General features: G+C 58.8%; 5 protein-coding genes across 5 annotated transcripts; 3 read left to right on the plus strand and 2 right to left on the minus strand.

Moving 5' to 3' along the window:
• Positions 1-261: 261 nt before the first annotated feature.
• On the plus strand, positions 262-1,342 carry K452DRAFT_305498 (uncharacterized protein; the record flags this gene model as incomplete). Its single annotated transcript, XM_033542906.1, has 4 exons — positions 262-561; positions 593-918; positions 956-998; positions 1,079-1,342. 4 exons carry the CDS (start codon positions 262-264, stop codon positions 1,340-1,342), a joined length of 933 nt encoding a protein of 310 aa, XP_033401196.1.
• Positions 1,343-2,072: 730 nt separating this feature from the next.
• Positions 2,073-3,172, plus strand: K452DRAFT_120656 (uncharacterized protein). The gene is made up of 2 exons (XM_033535170.1): positions 2,073-3,111; positions 3,156-3,172. The coding sequence occupies exon 1, from the start codon at positions 2,303-2,305 to the stop codon at positions 2,951-2,953; it is 651 nt and encodes a 216-aa protein (XP_033401197.1). The 5' UTR covers positions 2,073-2,302; the 3' UTR covers positions 2,954-3,111; positions 3,156-3,172.
• K452DRAFT_120729 (uncharacterized protein) lies at positions 3,150-3,838 on the minus strand. Its single transcript, XM_033535171.1, has one exon. It carries the CDS (start codon positions 3,695-3,697, stop codon positions 3,347-3,349), a length of 351 nt encoding a protein of 116 aa, XP_033401198.1. The 5' UTR covers positions 3,698-3,838; the 3' UTR covers positions 3,150-3,346.
• Positions 3,839-5,997: 2,159 nt separating this feature from the next.
• On the plus strand, positions 5,998-7,991 carry K452DRAFT_220599 (uncharacterized protein; the record flags this gene model as incomplete). Its single annotated transcript, XM_033536469.1, has 3 exons — positions 5,998-6,441; positions 6,647-7,076; positions 7,135-7,991. The coding sequence occupies 3 exons, from the start codon at positions 5,998-6,000 to the stop codon at positions 7,989-7,991; spliced, it is 1,731 nt and encodes a 576-aa protein (XP_033401199.1).
• Positions 7,992-9,902: 1,911 nt separating this feature from the next.
• K452DRAFT_283845 (uncharacterized protein) lies at positions 9,903-11,983 on the minus strand (the record flags this gene model as incomplete). Its single annotated transcript, XM_033539845.1, has 4 exons — positions 11,777-11,983; positions 11,593-11,723; positions 10,721-11,534; positions 9,903-10,662 (listed from the first exon to the last, which is right to left on the minus strand). Exons 1-4 carry the CDS (start codon positions 11,855-11,857, stop codon positions 9,904-9,906), a joined length of 1,785 nt encoding a protein of 594 aa, XP_033401200.1. The 5' UTR covers positions 11,858-11,983.
• Between the last annotated feature and the right edge of the window lie 345 nt (positions 11,984-12,328).

Raw genomic sequence — 12,328 nt, forward strand, 5'->3', positions numbered from 1 at the left:
AAAAAAAAAAACCAGAACCCAGAAATCAGAATCCAGACCCCAGAACCAACAACAATACCTAGGTAGAGCCCTTGTCTTGTCATGTCGTACCCCCCACGCCGTCGCCGCCTCACTCAGCCGCTGCCTCAGCCGCCATCGCTCCAGCTCAGCTGTGACGGGATGTGATATCGATTCGACGTATGTACGTATGTAGGTAGGTACGAGCAGCGCGCCCAGCCAGCCAATCAATCAACCAGCAAATCAACAACCAGTACCAACCCAATGAGCACCCCAGCCCAGCCCAGCCCAGCACACACCAACCACAGCACACGCAAGCGCGACCCGTCCGAACCCGGCACGAGATGTCTCCGCCGAGAGAAGGGAGGGAGCGCACGCTACGCATACACACAGTCCACCTTGCCACGCGGACTGGACTGGCTGCACTGCCCAGCTCAGCTCGGCGAGCCCGACGCCGAGTCCGAGCCACGTGAGGCTGTGGCGTGGCGTTGTGTGTGTGTGCTTCTTGGACCCCCACGCGCGTGGGTTGGTTGGTGGGTGAGCAATCTAGGTACGCAAGGTAAGGTAGGTAGGTAGGTTGCTGTTCAGCTGCTAGGAGAGAAAGCGGGAAGGCAGGGAAGGAACGACGGCGACGGACCTAGGTAGGTGGTCAGCAGCCAGGCAGGCAGCCAGGCAAGCAAGCAAGCAAGCAAGCAAGCCTCCGGTATCAGGCATCAGCCACCCGCGTACCTACCTACCTACCTACCTACCTACCGTACCCGCCCACCACTCACCGAGCATCCGCCTCTTCCTCGCCAACCATTCCATTCCATTCCATTCATTCGCTAGGTTAGTTGTTGTTCTTGCTCTCGACGCCCGCTTGCCGCCCATCCAGCCAGCTACTGCCATTATCACCCCTACCTACCTCAGCGTCACGATATCGTACGTGCCTAACAAGGACATTACCGTCATCTCCCAGTGCAATGCAATGCACGGCGGCACAGCATACGGACGGGACTAAGGTAAGTCGGTCCGTCGCTCCCTGCCTTCCTTCCTCGTGTGCACCAGGCAGTCAGTCAGTGCCAACATACATACAATACAGGCAGCCGGCACGTGGCGGAAGGGAAAGGCAGAAAAGACAGACAGACGAACGGGTCTCCCTGCCCACGAGGGTGAAGAGCCGAGAGGACAAGCAAGCAAGCCGAGAGAGGAAACAAGCCGCGAGCCCACCCAGATCGGCGTAATCGGCACGGCATCATCAGCATCAGCAGCAGCATCATCCACGCCCACGTGGGTCCCAGTAGATCATCATCGACGTGAGGTCCTTCTCTTCTCCTTCGACTTCCTTCGCCGTTCGACGCACTGACTGGCCTGTCCTTACCTTACCCCAGAGATGAATATACCCCCCCCCCTCTAAGACCAGACCAGGCCAAGCCAGCATAAACCCCACTCAGCTGAAGCTCCCACCCCCACCCCATGCATAGCATAGCAGATGAGCGCCCAGAAGAGATGAGGCAGGCAGGACAGCACCACCCCCACCACACCCACCACGCCGTGCGCCGCGCCAGCCCCGTCGTCGCGGGGGAAAGAAAGCGAGAGCGAGAGAGAGGACTCGAGGACATGAGGAGAGAAGAGAGAAAAAGAAAAGAGAGAAAAAGAAAAGGGAGAAAGAAAGAGAGAGAGGAGAGAAGCGCCCTGAGCCTGAGCGCGACAGCCAAGCCAAGGAGTATTGTGCTTGTATTAGTATGGGCGTCACTGCCCGCTATACCCCCGCGCACGAGCGCCCATCAAGCGCACGTTGCACGCACGCATGCTCTCACGCACGTACGCGCGGGGCGCGAGCGAGCGAGCGAGCAAGCAGACTAACGAACAAACGAACGAGCTCTGGAGCCTCAGGCGTGAGCCACGCAAGCCGCCCATCTCCCGTCTCGAGACGGCGTTGCTGCCGTTCCGCTTCCGCCTCCGCTGCCGTGCCGCTGCCGTTGGCGCCGCGGCCGGCATCAGCAAGCAGCCGCGCCAGGGCCCGGCGCGCGCGCGTGCGTGCGTGCGATATTGTTCACGAGCGAGAAAGTGAGCGACATGCCCGCGTGCTGCCTGCCTGCCCGCACGTGGGCGCTCGAGTGAGGTAATGCGTGTACATCCCCCGTAAACGGTAGTTGGTGATAGTCCTTGGCTGCTCCATACGTACCACCGTAGTCTCTCTCTACGCGCCAAGGCTCCCAAGGCACTCCGCCTAGCAGTAGGCGAAATGCCAATCACGTCCAATAGGTAAGGCCTCCAGGGCACCCAGACACGACAAGGCGCGACAAGGCCTCGCCAATATGGCATGCCATGGTTCGCATCTCATCATCCCCCCTGGTGGCCCTCGGACCGCATGCGAGTGATGGCCCGCCAGGACCACCGCGCGCGACAAGCTTTTCGCGCGGATCTGCGCCCGCCCGGCCGCCCAACGTCGCCGACCTCGCATCCGCAATCCGCAATCCGCAGCCCCCTCGACGAGGCTGAAGCCGTCTCGCGCGCTGATTCGCCGCCATGCCGTCATGCCTGCCGTCGCGCAAGCGGGAGCGCCCCCGTTCGGGTCCGCGCTAAGCCTGTCGTTATGCCAGGGCAGGCCAGGGCTCCTCGTTTGCGGGTTGCCGTGCCAAGAGGGCCCAGGGCAGCTGCTCCAGCTTCAGCTCCAGCCTCCAGCTCGCGACTCGACTCGCGACAGGGCGCGCCGGGACGGGGAGACAGGGGAGCCGTCGTGTGGGGAGGCGGGCGCGCGAGCGTCGCTCGGCGACTTTTGCTTATTACGCACGCCGGTGCTGGGCCTGCTGCTGCTGCTTGCTGGGTCGCCGTCGTACGTACGTGCCGACGACGACGCGCACTGCGCTGCGTTTGGACGACGGGCGGCAGACGGCGAACTGCGGACGGCGGAAGCGTGGTGCCACTAGCCCCGGATGACAGCGGCAGCAAGGGGAGGGGAAGGGGGGATTGATGAGAAGGAAACCGTTTATTTACTTTCCTTGTCTCATCAATATTGTAGCAGACGACAATATGGCCTTGGGGAAATTCGATGGCCCTAAGTCATGGGCGAGCTGCGCGAGAGACAAGCTGCTGATGAGAGAGCAAGAGAGACTGATGAGAGCTGTCTAGGCAGGTAATTCCACGCGTGCTGAGAGTCGGCTGACATGTGAAAGCAGCACGTACTGCTGATCATCGCACCTACCGGGCTCAGCCTCGCGGCCGGGCCTCCGCCGACGAACTGGTGGTACGTACGGAGAAGAGTTGGGTGCGTGATTGCGCGGTGGCCGCGGCGACCATGATCGGCCGTTAATCTCGTCAAGACCTGACGCCCCATGCCCTGGCGCCTGCAAGGCAAATTTGCCTTCTAAACTAGCAGACGGGCACGCCGTGCGGATCTTTTTCCGCGCTCTTTCTTCACGGTCCAGCTCCCTTCTTTTCTCGAAGGACGGCGAGCGGCCCCGCCGAGGCGGAGACGGAAAGGCCCACGCCCTGCGAACGGATCACTAGGCGGAGCCCGCACGGAGAAACCGAAGCTAGGCCGTTTCGTTGGTGGAATTGCAATGGTGCGAGTCCGCTCCTGCTGCGGCGCAGTCCCGCTGCTTGGGTGCGTACGTCGTAGCCATCGCTGGGTAATGAGGTCATTGGCTGCCTCGGAGCGTGCCATTGCTCGAGGATGAAAGGGCTCCACCAAAGAAACGAGAAATAGACAGGTCATAAGTTTGTGAATCAGGTCCCTGAATGGGTGGAATGGGACAGTGTACTCCGTACGATGGATCGTCGTCGGGGGACGCGGGCTATGTCAAGGCTAAAAGTTCGCCCCCTGTTTGACTCCCTTCGCTAAGACGCAGGTGACAGAAACGGTGTCGTGGGTGCCATGGAAAGCGCCCGGTTGGCTGGAGCGGTCCATTTGTGCTATCGTCACCGATTAGTGGTTACCGGTCAACGGTCACGGCTACGCGCGGACTGCTGATGGATGGTAAGCGCTGTAAATCCCGCTTCTAGGCGTTCTTCGACGACCGGAGGAACAGGCGTAGGGGAGGATGGTGCAATCCGACACGGAGTAAGTGACGGTCCCCATTTGGCTCCTCCGCATCCTGACCGGCAAGATTAGCAGAGCTAGTGACGGATGCGGACAATTGAGCATTAGGTAGCCTGTATTGTCAGCAATATGTGGCAGGGATTAGGTATTGGGTCGATGGGGGCGCTGGACACTCGCTGACGCTGGCGTCAAGCGAAAGGACGTGAATGACGCCTGCCAACGGCAGTCATAGCTGGAAGATCTCGGTTGGCGCTCGAAAGCTGGCACGGCGAGCTCGCTAGAAGCTGGCAATCCCCTTCTCGAAGGTCGAACTGGCAGGCCTGCCCCTGAAGCGCGGTTCAAGATCTCCGTCTGCTCTCTTTTTGCCGCCGCCGCAACCTCGCTCACGCCCAAGGGAAATGTCGTCCAGCCGAACGGTGCCAAATTAAATCACACGTCGACTCGATAACTCACGTCCGAAACAGGAAGGTTCAGGTAGTTTATTTGGAAACATGGACGCAGCAGGCGTGCTCTTTGGATGAAACTGCCCCACGAGCTAGCACGCCCTGCGAGGCAGTGATAGTCCAGCCAGAAGCGGTGTGGGGCAGCAGGCTGACGCTCAGGGATTCGGGCTATAGCATGGCGAAACTAAGGCTAGATGATCGGGTTGTCGGTTCCTCTGGAGCGCGTCGTCGTCTCTCATCAGCCATGATCGCTGGGCGTGTGTATCTCATGGATGACGCACGTGCTCGCGATGGGCAAGTAAAATAAGAGCGGATATCTGAAACAATAGATTCCGAATCGTCCCCCTCCCATGGGCGCGGCGGCATGGGGGAGGCAATCCATACGACACTACCTAACGTCCGTAAGCTTCGGCCAGGGCATATGAGGTATTTATAGCGCACGGGCCAGCATGGTCTGTAGTGGTGCTCGCATCTGAACGCGAGAGGATGCGGGAGCCTGTCGCAATGTCCGGCGCCGCTGCTGTGGCGGGCGGCGGGCGGATGTCTGGCAGGTTAGGCCCATGCGCCCGGGGAGACGGCCGGGCAATGCCCATATATAGACTCGACAGGAGAGGGAAGCATAGTATAGGTGCGCATGCCCCGCTTGGCCGGTGAGAGGAGGCTTCGACTACGCGCATCCCCGAGACTGGAGAGAGCAGCTTTAGGGCCATGCGCGGGATGAGTCGAGACGATCGGTTCATGCGACTCCTGAGGGCCTTCGGTGGAAGAAAGCGGCGGGCGTGGAGAGTAGGAAGGTTTGCTTAGATGGTGGTGGTGTCGGGACTGGACCTGCTAGAGCCAAAGGGGTTTAGGCAGCGGTTTGCTTGGCAAAATTTAAAACCCCTTCAGTCCGCTGCTGAGGCGCGGCGCAAGTTGGAAGCTTCTCATCAGAAACTGACGTCTTTCTCCCTCCGTACCAAAGCCGCGTTTTTTTCCGCCCAGTTTCGCCCGCCCGCTTTCCTGCATCGGCCGCCTCGTTACTAAAACGGTCCATTCGGCTATCCTCGCTTCCACGCTCAAGCGAAAGCAACTGGCTGTTAGCGAGCCGTCGACTACGACTCCTTCGAGTAAGCATCTCTCTATTACTCTCTCGCCCTCTTCTCTCCCGCTGCACCATGCCAAAGCACAGCCACCCGCGGCGCGTGCTTCCTCGCCATGAATGCCCGCTGATCGCAGTAGACCCCCTTCGACCCTTCTGCCCTGTGCCACTGCCCCCAACCCGTGATCGCCGGCCGGCCTGCCTTTTTCCCAAAGCCTTTCGCCTCCATCTCGCCTGCATCTCACGCGAAACCTCTCTCCCAGTGCGGATCTCACCTGGTCGATGCTGCCTTGTCCCTTGGGGAAGTGAATCCGCGAAAGAGGAGAGGCTAATCTCGACCCTCTCCATCTTGCGCCATCGAATCAAATATGGCCGACCAACAGTCTTCTTCGACTCCGCAGCCGCGGCAACAGCCTACGGCCTACCCTTCACCACACTCCTACCCCTCTCCGTCAATGCAGCCCACCTACGCCTATCCGCCTCCTGCCGGCGCTGAGCCCTATCGCGCCTCGCCAACCGGCTCCAACATGTCGCTACCCTCGCTGAACCTTCCTCCGATACGCGCCATCGACGGCCAGCAGCAAGCGCCGCAACAGCAGCATCCGGTGCAGGCTCAGGCGCAAGCGCAAGCTCAGCCGACGGCTGCCTCGCCGCTGCCTCCTCCGGTCGCGACCATGGGCGCCTACTACCCGCCTCCACCGCAAACCATCCCGCCGCAACACTCGATGGCCATGGCAGCCGCGCCAATGGGCATCCCGGCCAACATGGCGGCGGCGATGCGCTACCAGCTGCCGCCGCAGGGCCCGGATCAGAGGATAATGTCGGGCGGCAGGCACAAGAAGGAGATCAAGCGACGCACCAAAACCGGGTGCCTGACGTGTCGCAAGCGCAGAATAAAGGTAGGTGGAAAATTTCCTCTCGTATCGACGGCGGCGCGCGTCGAGTCGCATCGAAGTGAAGGGGTCGCGTCGCGTCGCGTCCCGCTCTCGCTTCCTCAGGCTACAGAAGCGAGAACTTTACCTCTCTGCTTTCGCCTTGACCGACCCCACCTCACCCCATCTTTCTACTTCCCACTTTGCTGACCGTTGTCGCGTCATCACACAGTGCGACGAGGCGCATCCCACCTGCCGCAACTGCCAGAAGAGCAAACGCGAGTGTCTCGGCTACGACCCCATCTTCAAGCAACAACCCGGTCCCGCGCAAATCCAGCCAGCCCCCAGCGCTGCACCCCAGCCCGTCTCTGCTCCGGCACCCGTCCCTCCTCCCTCCGCCCCCGTCGCATACTCGCACGTTCCGCAAGGCTACGCCCCTGCCGCCAGTGCCAACTACGCTCCCCCCATAGGTCACAGCGCAAGTCCGCCTGTGCCCGCCCCCGATCAATCCTACGAGTTTTCTTCGGCCATCGATCCCGCTCTTGCCGGAGCAGAGGCAACCGCTCCCATGTCGGTCGCGCCCGTTTCCTACGACCCCTCGCTTCGCATTGTCAAGCAGGAGGGTGCCGAGAGCAGACCGGCCGACGGCCAGCCTCTGAAGGGTGAGTTTTGAAAATTGGCTGCTGATTGGCTCGTGCGCTGACACGACGTTCTTCATAGCGAGGCGGATATACATTGACGACCTGTTCGCCGTCACCGGAGCACCCCCCAACCCGCTCCCTCCGAGCACCGGCCCCGTTACCGGCCCCATAGTCGAGGAAATCAAGATGCTGTATGCCAGGGATTACGCGCTCGGAATCGATCGCTGCATCGAGACTTCTTGGTACTCCACGAAAGGCCTCGCCCGGTTATTAAACGACCAGCAGACCATGGCTTTGTTTGCATTCTTCGTTACCCAGATTCGCCTGCCTCCTGATTACGAAGGCAGCAAGAAGATAACGAGCTTGGAGGCACAGCTGGTTTGGAAGCTGATGTGCTTGGTCCGCGACCCAGCGCCCGCTGGGATGAATGGCGCCAGCGGCACTGCACCTGGAGGCGAAGTCGACCTGCTGCAGAAGGAAGCACAGCTTCGTTTGGACGTCTTGGAGGCACTGCTCACGTACCAGGTGCTTCCTTACAACCCCCTCATGGAGCTTGTGTACGAACAGCACGTTCCGCCGATGAAGCAATTCGAAGTCGACTTCTGGCGCAACCTAGGCCAGTTCGTGGCCCTGCGCGACATGAACGAGGAGTCGTCGCGGGAGATTGAGGCAACGCTGGGCACATGTCGGAACATTCTGGGCATGATTGAGTCGCGAGACGTCATCTACTCGATGATGGTAGCACGACACTACGGAGCGCGGTTTCCGGACCTGCCGGACAACATGCACCAGGCGTACACGAACGAGCAAGAGGACGACCGGTCGAAGATGTTTGTGGCGAAGAAGTTCCTGGAAGACGAGGCGTCGGGCAAGGGCATGTCGCAGGTGATATTCCGCCTGGCGGGCATGTCGATCCGGTCGTGGACGCTGGGCTAGGAGTAAGAAAGAGATGAAAAGCACACACACACACACACACACACACACACACACACACACACACACACACGCACGCACGCACGCACACACGTACGCAAAAAAACTGCAAAAAGGGGAGTTTTCGAAGAAAATAGAGGCCGCTTTCGTCGTCGTCGTCGCCGCCGCCGTCGTTCGTCCTGGGTCTTTTGGTGCATTGTCGGCTTTGTCTGATTTCAACATCGCGTCTCTCTCTATCGCACACATCACAAACACACACACATATCTGAGCGTTTTGCTGGGGTTCCGGGGGGGTGGCTTAGTTCTTCAGAGTGGTTAGGTAGTCGGGTCTCGGGGGAGTGGGAGTCAAAAGGGAACAGGGCTTTTTTTTAGTGTTTTGTTTTTTCTCGACTTTTAATTTCCTATACTGCTTTTTCTTTTCCTCTCTCCTCGTGCATCATCCGTTTTCTTTTTATAATTGCCCCCTGCGTTACTACCTCTTTATTCTTTTTTTATTTTTTTATTTTTTTATAGCTGGTTTCCTCCTGCTCTCTGCTGCATCATCGAGCATTCTGGGGTTGCTGGATGGAGTGGGGTGGAGTCGAGTGGAGTGATGGGATGGGATGGGATGGGATTGGTGCTTGCATCTTGCTTGCTTGCTTGCTTTCTTGCTTGCAGGCCATGGGCGAAGACGCGGAGTAACCTACCTAACTGGTGGACGGTGAAGGTGAAGGTGAAAGGAGTCCTGCTGGCTGGGGGTTTTCTTTAACACACAAAAATACTGACGGCTGCGTTTGGCTGGTTGTCTCTTTGGTTTGCTCTCCTTGTTGTTGTTGTCATCGGCATCATCATCATTGTCATCATTTGTCTGTCTGTCTGTCTATCTCTGTGTGTGTGCGTGTGTACGTGTGGGTTTCCTTGCCTGCTTCGTTTTCCTTTTCCTTTGCCATTTCCATTTCTATTTCACGTCTATTGTATCTTGCCCTTCCCCTTCCCATTTCTTTTCTTTTCTGTTGTAGTTGTCATTGCCGTCGTTGCTCCACCGCGCGGTCCCCTGTACTGTATTGCCTAATCCTGCACGCATGCCATGGCATTGCATATCGGCGCTTCTGCGTCTTCCTTCCTTCTGTCCTTCTAGCTATCCTATCCTTCCATCCTCCGGACGGGACGGACGGGACGGACAGGACGGAATAACAGCGACGTAATCAATCATCCGGACAGACTTGCTTGACCTGGCGAGGTGGGGCGGGGCGCGGTTGGGTTGGGGTTTGCTTGCTTGCTTGCTTGTTTTTTTACATCAGAAGCAGAAGAAGCAGCAGTATCATAATGTCGTTGTCATTGTCATCATCATCGTCGTCGTTGGAGGAGTGTAAGGTTGACTGTTGTGTGTATGCTGTGTTGCGTTGTGTTGTGTTGTGTTGTGTTATAGAAGCTGTAGCCGGTGGGGGTAAGTAAGTTAGCAAGTTAGTTAGTAGGTAGATAGGTAGGGGGGAATGAATGGAATTGAGAACTGGATTGAGTTGAGTTGAGTTGGGTGCGTTTTCTGTTGAGCAAGCATTGTGTGGTGTGTGGACTGTCTGTTTGCTCTTAAAAGGAGCAGCTAGACAGAGGCAGGGGCCACGGGAATGAGACAGTTGCACGCATGCATGCACATACGTACCTACGTACGTGAATGGATATGGAGATGCTCTGGCACTGAGGAAAACGGGGTAAGCAAGGCGCAGCACTGTGCGCAGTGAGGGAGAGAGCGGAGGAAAGGGAACATGTTAGTTCAGTTAAAAGTATGCGTATATCCAAAGATGTTACAAAGAGCATATAAACAAGCTTAACAGCAGCCGCAGCAAACCCCATGCGCGCTCTTCACCCCCCTCTGCTCCCCCAGACATGGCGGCGTCCTCTTCCAACAGCCAGCTCCCTGCTCCTCCTCTCATCTAACCTATCCATCCCCGCCAAAACTCGACGCCCGCACCCGCTTGCTCATATCCACGCCGTTAGCCACAACCCAGCCCCTCTTCTCGCCCACGCCGCTGTCACCACCACCACCAGCATCACCCCCACCCTCGAGCACAGGATCAAACGGCTTCCTCCTGCGCACAAGCTGGTACCCGCGATCGAGCTCGACCTCAATCGCGCAGCGGACCTTCAACGCGCCCACAGCAGGCCAAACGCTGCGCTCGCCGCGCAGGATCCACGCCTCGATGCTCTGTCTCGTGGGGTTCTCGAGCAAGCGGACGAAATCGCGCGCGCTGAGCTCGGGCACCAGCGTCAAGCTGACGCCCTGGCCAATGTTCTCGTCGAGCAGGAAGCGCCGGATGCTCGGCGGCAGGCAGCCCATGCTGTCGAGCTGCGCGAGCCGGTGCTGCACTTCCATGACGGCGAGGCGCAGGATCGGCATGCTGAACCGCCATTTGCCGTCTTGGCGTGGGTTGTGGTGGTGCAGGTCGGAGCGCAGGAACGGTGCCAGGTATGGTCGTGCTTGCGATACGATGAAGTGGTTCACGTTGAAGAGCTCGGCGATGCGGTTGAGTGGGCTTTCGCGGTCCGAGTACGCGGCGTGCGTCCATGGTCGGAAGGTCGCTTCTTCGGCTGACGCCCAGGGCTCGATGGTCCCGGAGGAGGATTTGCACATCAGGGTTACGGGGTGGTAGAGCGCCGTGGTGGAGGTGTTGGATGCCAGAGCCGCGGACCAGATGAGCTGGGTTGGTTAGCATGGTGGGAAGTGCGTGGGTGAGCAGGGACATGTGATGGCTTACCACGTTGGGAGCTGTGAGGTAATTGAGCAGGTTAGGTACGCCGCCGCCAGTGCTCGCGACGGTGATGTTCAGCACCCGTTTGGTTTTGGCATACGCCTCCTCGAACGTGAGGTCGCCAACGTTGGCGCGCACGCATTCCTCCAGCACGCCCACGTCCAGCAGATAACCCTTCTGGATAAAGCGGCCGAGCCGGCGCAGAAGCGTCGTCAACCAAAACCCAGTGGGCGGGTCGAGGTGGCCGTTCTTGAGCTTCTCGCTCTCGGCGTTTCTGGCATGTTTGGCAAACGCAGTGAGATCGATGCCCTCGCCCGTCAAAAAGTTCAAGAGCTCGTCCTCGGTGTGCACGCCCACCAACGCTGCAATCAGCGCGCCTGTCGCCGTTCCCGCGATGATGCGCGGTAGCAGTCCGCGGAGATGCAGCGCCTTCACGACGCCCAGATGGCAGAGGCCAAAAATGGCTCCGCCCTGCAGCACGAGGGCCGATCTCCCAAACGCCTGCCGCGTATCATGAAGCACGTCCAGCTTCGCCTGGTTCGTCAGGGAGGAATTGCCCCCGGGCGTGGTGGGGTACGTCGTGACATATTCGATAGCGAGAGCCACCTGCGTAATGTAGTCCTCGATGAGGAGTTTCGTGCCCGCATAAGCGCGATTGAAGAGGCGGGGCGCAGTGATATTGCCCAAGTTCCGTACGAGGCCCGACCGCAGCAGGTTGACTAGGCCTAGGATATCATCGTCCTCGCGCGCCTCGATGATGGCCTGGAGCCGCTCGTAGATGAGCCGGTAGTCGTAGTACTTGCTCGTGGGGTTCTGGCGCCTGGTCGCACGTGTCAGCTGTCGTACCCGTATGGAAGACACTGGGGGTATCAATCTACCAAAGATCGTATCCGAGCACTTCGTCCAGCTGGAATGCCGATGCCTCCCACTCCTCAAAGAGGCGCGCGTCGGTCAGCGTCTCGAGGAGGGCATCCCGTGGCGACTTCCTCTTCCACCACGCATACAAGCGCTTCGCTACATTAGCCATAGCGAGGGCAACGAGAGACGAGGCGGCAAACGCACCAACTGCCAGAAAAAGGCCACTTCGACAAAGAGCTTGAAGATGGCTTTGAGGATGCGGAAGAGAGGGTGTCGCTGCAACATGTCCTCCACTCCGCGTTTAGCGCATCTTCGATTGGTACGAGAGTGTCTCAGACCAGGCTGTATCGGGCTCCCACGGCTGAAACTGTCGCCGCCCGGTGTGCGTGGCTGTCGAGGGATAGTCCGAGGGTAAGAGGTTCAGAGCTTGCCGCGTCGCCGCTCATTGTTGACATGTGAATCGGAGATTGCGGGGAAACATGCGCGACACGTCGAGGAAGATTGATCATCCGGCCACGAGCATCCATATCTCATCACATCGCGTGCTCTCACAGCCTGACGAAATGCTTCGTATAGATACTTGCGTTTTTTGTATGCGGCACCAATCGACGTTCTCGTTTATACTTTTCCCGCACCCTCCACGCCAGGCGTCACCGATTGCCATTTCCGGTCCATCCGACAACAACAACAACAACAACAACAACAACAACAACAACAACTTCTTACCTAAGAGGCCTTTGGGTATACATACTGCCT

This window comes from Aplosporella prunicola, assembly GCF_010093885.1.
Source record: "Aplosporella prunicola CBS 121167 unplaced genomic scaffold K452scaffold_4, whole genome shotgun sequence".
In the NCBI taxonomy this organism is placed as follows: Eukaryota; Fungi; Ascomycota; class Dothideomycetes; order Botryosphaeriales; family Aplosporellaceae; genus Aplosporella; species Aplosporella prunicola.